A 7,500-nucleotide genomic window follows, 5' to 3' on the forward strand; every position below is an offset into this window, starting at 1 on the left:
TCTTATAGGAATATCTACACTGTTTATGTCTTATAGGAATATCTATCCTGTTTATGTCTTATAGGAATATCTACACTGTTTATGTCTTATAGGAATATCTACACTGTTTATGTCTTATAGGAATATCTACACTGTTTATGTCTTATAGGAATATCTACACTGTTTATGTCTTAAAGGAATATCTACACTGTTTGTCTTATAGGAATATCTACACTGTTTATGTCTTATAGGAATATCTACACTGTTTATGTCTTATAGGAATATCTACACTGTTTATGTCTTATAGGAATATCTACACTGTTTAAGTCTTATAGGAATATCTACACTGTTTATGTCTTATAGGAATATCTACACTCTTTAAGTCTTATAGGAATATCTACACTCTTTAAGTCTTATAGGAATATTTACACTGTTTATGTCTCATAGGAATATCTACACTCTTTAAGTCTTATAGGAATATCTACACTATTTATGTCTTATAGGAATATCTACACTGTTTACTGTCTTGCTGTTCTCCTAATTATCCTCCTCTGTGTCAGCAGAGGCAGAGAGGTTGTATCACCACAGCTGTGACTCCAGAGGGGTGGGATTAGATTAGATTAGATAAGATTAGATTAGATTAGATTCAACTTTATTGTCATTGCAGAGTACGAGTACCAGACAACAAAATGCACTTCAGAGTGTAGAAGCTAGGTATGTCGTAGTTATGTTATATATGTAATGTTATAGTAGTAGTTATGTTATAGTAGTTCATGCTAGATCTTTAGCGAATAAGTCTCTCTTAATCAACGACTTGATTAGCTCCTATGAACTCGATTTTCTAGTTATAACCTAGACTTCGCTAAACAAAGATAACAAGGCACCAATTCTTATTGAGTCAGCCCCCCCCCAATTTTAGAACCTTAGATGTTGTTAGATCCCATAAGAAAGGAGGTGGAATCGCCTCCTTTTTCAGAGACAGTTTTTAACTGCAAACAGCCATCCTTCAGAGAATTTTTATCATTTGAATATCTTTCAGTTGTTTTTAAATGTTCCACTCGAATTCGCTTTATAATTGTATATAGACCACCCCAATACTCTCCTAACTTCTTCAATGAACTTACGGAGCTTCTCTTCATCATTACTACTGAATTTAATGGTCTAATCATTGCTGGCGATTTCAATATTCATGTAGAAAACTCAGAGGACAACAAAGCCAAAGAACTCTCTGTTCTGTTAGAAGTTTTTGAACTTCAACAACATGTGAAACTCCCGACTCATAATCGAGGTCACACTGGACCTTATCATCACCAAAGCCCCCCCCCCCCCCCAACTTCTATTTCAACCTCATTAAATGACCTTCTACATGATGTCAACTTAACAATCACAAAAAACATTGATGATATTGTGCCCATTAGGTACAAATGCATGAATGCAAAAAGCTCCCTGGAGAACTGCCCCATCCATAAATACCCCAAAAAGAGAATGTCATAAAGCAGAGCGCAGATGGAGGAAAACAGATCATAAACAATAATATCAATAATGCCCGCATCCTTTTCAGAACTGTTGACAGACTAATAAATCCCCCAACACCCATTGCTCAGGAGTTTCACTCGACTAGTACATTCAATGAGCTTGCATTCCTTTTTTTAACAATGAATTAGAAACCATTAGACAAGGCATTAGCTCTTCTGTCAGGCATGAAAAACATGTCTCCATTAACACCCCCAAATATGTCACAATTTAACGCCATCGACTACAAGACCCTAGATAAAATCATGTCACATCTTAAACCATCCACCTGTTCCCTTGATGTCCTGCCAACAAGCTTTTTAAAAAACACATTTAGCTGCATGGCAGGCGAACTAATACAAATAATCAACACTTCCCTTTCATCAGGAATCTTCCCTGAAGCCCTGAAAACTACAGTTATTAAGCCTCTACTAAAAAAGAACAGCCTAGACCCATTTGTACTAAACAACTACAGACCCATATCAAACCTTTCCTCTACAGGAACCCATGAACAACTTAGCAATTATTTGACCCTAAATGATCTCTTCGATGACTTTCAACCAGGCGTTCGCTCCCTACAGAGCACTGAAACTGCCCTTATTAAGGTCCTTAATAACATTTGTGTAAACACTCCGGAAGAATCTCAGCTTTGGTACTACTAAATCTTAGCGCTGCCCTTGACACTGTAGATCACAACATTATAAAAGATAGACTAAAAACCTACAGAACAGAAGCTACTATGTCTCCATTGGCAACTTTGTGTCTGACCAAATTAAAATGACATGTGGGGTTCCTCAAGGATCAATCCTTGGCCCCCTTCTATTCAATCTTGAGTAGTAGTTATTTTATAGTAGTAGCTATGTTATAGTAGTAGTTATGTTATAGTAGTAGTTATGTTATAGTAGTAGTTATGTTATAGTAGTTATGTTATAGTAGTTATGTTATAGTAGTTATGTTATAGTAGTTATGTTATAGTAGTAGTTATGTTATAGAAGTTATGTTATAGTAGTAGTTATGTTATAGTAGTTATGTTATAGTAGTTATGTTATAGTAGTAGTTATGTTATAGTAGTTATGTTATGTTATGTTATGTTAGGTGCCAGTTCTTACCACACAGCGATGTAGTCTGTCACAGGCTCCGTCTGCAGTAATGTGAAGTTGATGTAGATGCTGTGCCCGTGGGGGACGGTGAGCAGCCAGGAGCAGTCCTGGGAGTTGGGATACTCGTTGGGGTAGTTAGGGGAGAAGATGGTGCCGTTCTCAGCTGTGATGTTGTATCCACACGGAGCTGCAGAGAGGCAATGATACCAATGATACCAATGATACCAAGGTGAAAATCTATGATTTTTTTTCGTGGAGTACATCATGTTTCTGTCGACATTGTACCATCACTGCAGCGTGCAGCGAGAGGGGAGAGAGAGGGGAGAGAGAGGGGAGAGGAGAGGAGAGGAGGGGGGGAGGGGAGAGGAGAGGAGGGGGGAGGGAGAGGAGAGGAGAGGAGGGGGGAGGGTAGAGGAGAGGAGGGGGGAGAGGAGAGGAGAGAGGAGAAGAGAGGAGGGGGGAGGGGAGAGGAGAGGAGAGGAGAGGAGGGGGGAGGAGAGGAGAGAGAGAGGAGAGGAAGGAGGGGGGAGAGGAGAGGAGAGAGGAGAGAGGAGAGAGGAGAGAGGAGAGGAGAGAGGAGAGAGGAGAGAGGAGAGAGGAGAGAGGAGAGAGGAGAGGAGAGGAGAGAGGAGAGGAGGGACACACTCTTGATCACATGATCACAGCTGACAGCCACGCTGGAGGAACCAGGAACACGGCAAGAAAACTGCTCTTCTCTCTCTCTCTCTCTCTCTCTCTCTCTCTCTCTCTCTCTCTCTCTCTCTCTCTCTCTCTCTCTCTCTCTCTCTCTCTCTCTCTCTCTCTCTCTCTCTCTCTCTCTCTCTCTCTTCTCTCTCTCTCTCTCTCTCTCTCTCTCTCTCTCTCTCTCTCTCTCTCTCTCTCTCTCTCTCTCTCTCTCTCTCTCTCTCTCTCTCTCTCTCTCTCCCCAGGCCAGACGAGACAACTCCAGTCCAGACCACCTTAACTACCTTAAGTGAAACAGTCTTTCAAATGAAAGTTTATAACCTTGCCGGCTGCCATTCCAGGCTTTGTGGAAGCATCAGCCAGGTAATGAAGCCGGTTCCCTTTCAGAGTCTCTCTACTGCTGAGAGCTGTGCTCTTAAAGAGCTTTACCCAACGACTGGGCTGATTGTTAGTGAGGGACAGCTCTTGTTAATCATAGTCAACGACTCCTCACTCTCTCCCTCTCGCGAAGTCTGCAGCGTTGACTCGACACTAGCTGTGTTAGCTCCAGACTAGCATAGCTGTGTTAGCGCCAGCAGAACAGACAGACAGCAGAACAGACAGACAGCAGAAGACAGCAGAACAGACAGAACAGACAGACAGCAGAACAGACAGACAGCAGAACAGACAGAACAGACAGCAGAACACACAGAACAGACAGCAGAACAGACAGACAGCAGAACAGACAGCAGAACAGACAGACAGCAGAACAGACAGACAGACAGCAGAACAGACAGACAGACAGACAGCAGAACAGACAGAACAGACAGCAGAACAGACAGAACAGACAGACCGCAGAACAGACAGAACAGACAGACAGCAGAACAGAAGACAGCAGAACAGACAGACAGCAGAACAGACAGACAGCAGAACAGACAGACAGCAGAACAGACAGACAGACAGGTTCTACAGACAGCAGAACAGACAGACAGACAGACAGACAGGTTCTACAGACAGCAGAACAGACAGGTTCTACAGGGAGGGTCAGAGGTCAGGATCTCACCTTCGCACCACGGAAACGGATGATTCCACTTCCTGTTGGTCCCGTGTTGACACGTCAGCACCGGCTGGCCAATCAGGAGGTAGCCTGGGAAGCAGGCGAAGGTGATGGATTGGCCGGCGTTGTAGTCGTTATTGATGATGTAACCGTTAGTGAAGGGGGCAGGGTCCTGGCAACTCTGCAGCTCATAGGCTGAGAGAAGAGAGAGAGAGAGAGAGAGAGAGAGAGAGAGAGAGAGAGAGAGAGAGAGAGAGAGAGAGAGAGAAGAGAAGGGAGAGAGAAGAGAAGGGAGAGAGAGAGGGAGAGAGAGGGAGACAGACAGAGAGGAGAGAGAGAAGAGAGAACAGAAAGAGAGAAGAGAGAGAGAGAGAGAGAGGGGGGGGAAAGAGAGAGAGTGAGAAGAGAGAGAGAGAAGAGAGAGAGGAGAGAGAGAGAGGAGAAAGAGAGAGAGGGAAGAGAGAGAGGAGAGAGAGAGAGGAGAAAGAGAGAGAGGGAGAGAGAGACAGACAGACAGACAGAGAGGAGAGAGAGAAGAGAGAACAGAAAGAGAGAAGAGAGAGAGAGAGGGGGGTGGAAAGAGAGAGAGGGAGAAGAGAGAGAGAGAGATTAAGAAAAGAGAAGAGAGAGGGAGAGAGAGAGAGAGAGAGAGAGAGAGAAAAGAGAAGAGAGAGAGAGAGAGAGGGCGGAAAGAGAGAGAGGGAGAAGAGAGAGAGAGAGACAGATTAAGAAAAGAGAAGAGAGAGAGAGAGAGAGAGAGAGAGAGAGAGAGAGAGAGAAAAGAGGGAAGAGCATGCGATGGTGTGTATTAATGATGTCTGAATAAAACAATAAAGAATAGAGATGATGTCACAAAAGGACCCTGTTTCACCTGCAGGAACACACACACACACACACACACACACACACACACACACACACACACACACACACACACACACACACACACACACGCGCACACACACAGTGTGGATAGTGGTGGCCTAGTGGATAGTGAGTGGTCTGGTGATCAGAAGGTCCTACTGAGCCCTACGTTACTCCAGGGAGACTCTGTACTGGAGGCTGTCTCTGTGATCTCTAACTGTCTGTCGCTTTGGATAAAAGCATCTGCTAAACATGGTTAACATGTACAAAAAAAAAAGATACACACACATGCACACACACGCACACACACACACACACACACAACTGCCACTTGCATCTTCAGCAGGCTATTTCAAGCACTAATTACATCGTCTTGTCAGCCAGCAGATGTTCCATGACGCCTGAAGACCTCAAACATCTAATGTATATCTATGTAATGTACATCTATGTAATGTATATCTATCTAATGTATATCTATCTAATGTACATCTATCTAATGTAAATCTATCTAATGTATATCTATCTAATGTACATCTATCTAATGTATATCTATCTAATGTATATCTATGTAATCTATCAAATGTATACCTATCTAATGTTTATCTATCTATCTAGCGATCTATCTATCTAATGTGTAGGTGACGCTTTTATCCAAAGTGACTTACATTGCAGTAGTGCAGACTGTTTCAGTATATATAGGCCAGTTGAAGCTGTTCTCACCTTGATAGGCCAGTCTGAAGCCCTGTCTGTTCTCTGAGTGGTCGCTGTAGAAGTGGATGACCGTCTCGTGGGTGGTGCTCAGCAGGTTTGGGGGGAGCTGGCTTCCGCTGAACTGACCAATCAGAGAGCTGCTGTGCTGAGGTCCGTTCTGCACCTCCAGGAAGTCGTGGTTGTCTTCAGACGAGAAGTTGGTGAACTGGAGGAGAGCTCCTGTCACACACACACACACACACACACACACACACACACACACACACACACACACACACACACAGACACACAGACACACAGACACACACACACACACACACGGGTTTGAGCTCCTGGAACACAGAGGAAACCATGAAGGACAGATAGATGTATAGAGAAAGAGAGAGAGAGAGAGAGATAGGGATGGATAGATTCATACCAGGGTATGCTATGCTACAGACCAGGCTATGCTATGCTATGCTATGCTACAGTCAGACCAGGTTATGCTACGCTATGCTATGCTATGCTACAGTCAGATCAGGTTATGCTATGTTATGCTATGGTATGCTATGGTATGCTATGCTCCAGTCAGACCAGGTTATGCTATGCTGTGCTATGCTACAGTCTCACCGTGTCCCACAGGTAGGATGATCCTCCAGGTACAGTCCAGGTTGCCGGGGTAGTTGCCAGGGAAACCAGGACTCAGGATCACGTTGCTCAGATCGTGCAGCGTCCCGCCACACTTAGCTGCAACAGAAGGATTAATAACGCTGGTATATATATATATGGTAATAAACATCTATGTAATAATACTACAGGTAATAAACACCTGTGTAATAATATAACAGGTAATACGGTAATAAACATCTATGTAATAATACTACAGGTAATACGGCAATAAATATCTGTGTAATAATACTACAGGTATTACGGTAGTAAATATATATGTAATAATACTACAGGTAATACAGTAATAAATATCTGTGTAACAATACTACAGATAATACGGTAATGAGGCGTGTCATACCAATGCAGAGAGGAGGGGGGTAGTTCCATCGGCGCACCGTCCCCGGCATACAGGAGATATGGGAGTGGCCCTGGGGGTGACATCACCATGACATCACCAACACAGGCCTTAGCCAGGCGGAATATCACCATGTTACAGGTTAGCTTGATGCTACAGGTTAGCTTGGTGCTACAGGTTAGCTTGATGCTACAGGTTAGCTTGGTGCTACAGGGTTATACAGGGATGCACAGTTTAGCCTTTAGCAGCACTGGACACTGGAGAAATGTTATTAGCCACTAGCTGTGGCTAGCTTTGACCCACAGGTAGTACAGAGTCCCTCCCTCCCTCCCCCCTCCCCCCCTACCTCCCTCCCTCCCCTCCCTCCCTCCCCTCCCTCCCTCCCTCCCTCCCTCCCCCCCTACCTGCAGGGCGTATCCGGGTTCGCAGGTGAAGGCCACCACCTCGTTGACCATGTATCTGTCTCCTGCCTTGATGCCGTTGGCTGGAACCATGGGTTCAGGACAGGTGGTCAGGCCCACCGCTGGGGGGGGGGGGGGAGGGGGTGGGGAGGGGGAGAGAGAGGGGCGGGAGAGATAGTGATAGTGTGTTATCATGATGACAGGTAAGGT

At 44.6% G+C, this 7,500-nt stretch overlaps 1 protein-coding gene across 1 annotated transcript in view; it reads right to left on the reverse strand.

Moving 5' to 3' along the window:
* LOC308156194 (CUB and sushi domain-containing protein 1) overlaps positions 1-7,500 on the reverse strand; it is a gene marked incomplete at its 3' end in the record, with an annotated part of 144,114 nt that overhangs the window by 28,898 nt on the left and 107,716 nt on the right. The window contains exons 37-42 of the mRNA XM_080529549.1: positions 7,294-7,412; positions 6,893-6,962; positions 6,496-6,612; positions 5,896-6,105; positions 4,318-4,506; positions 2,601-2,778 (exon numbers count right to left, since the gene is read on the reverse strand). Coding sequence (XP_080385675.1) covers positions 2,601-2,778; positions 4,318-4,506; positions 5,896-6,105; positions 6,496-6,612; positions 6,893-6,962; positions 7,294-7,412 — 883 coding nt within the window. The remainder of the gene's footprint in view (positions 1-2,600; positions 2,779-4,317; positions 4,507-5,895; positions 6,106-6,495; positions 6,613-6,892; positions 6,963-7,293; positions 7,413-7,500) is intronic.

The sequence above is a fragment of the Nansenia antarctica genome, assembly GCF_963989245.1.
Source record: "Nansenia antarctica genome assembly, chromosome: 1".
In the NCBI taxonomy this organism is placed as follows: domain Eukaryota; kingdom Metazoa; phylum Chordata; class Actinopteri; order Argentiniformes; family Microstomatidae; genus Nansenia; species Nansenia antarctica.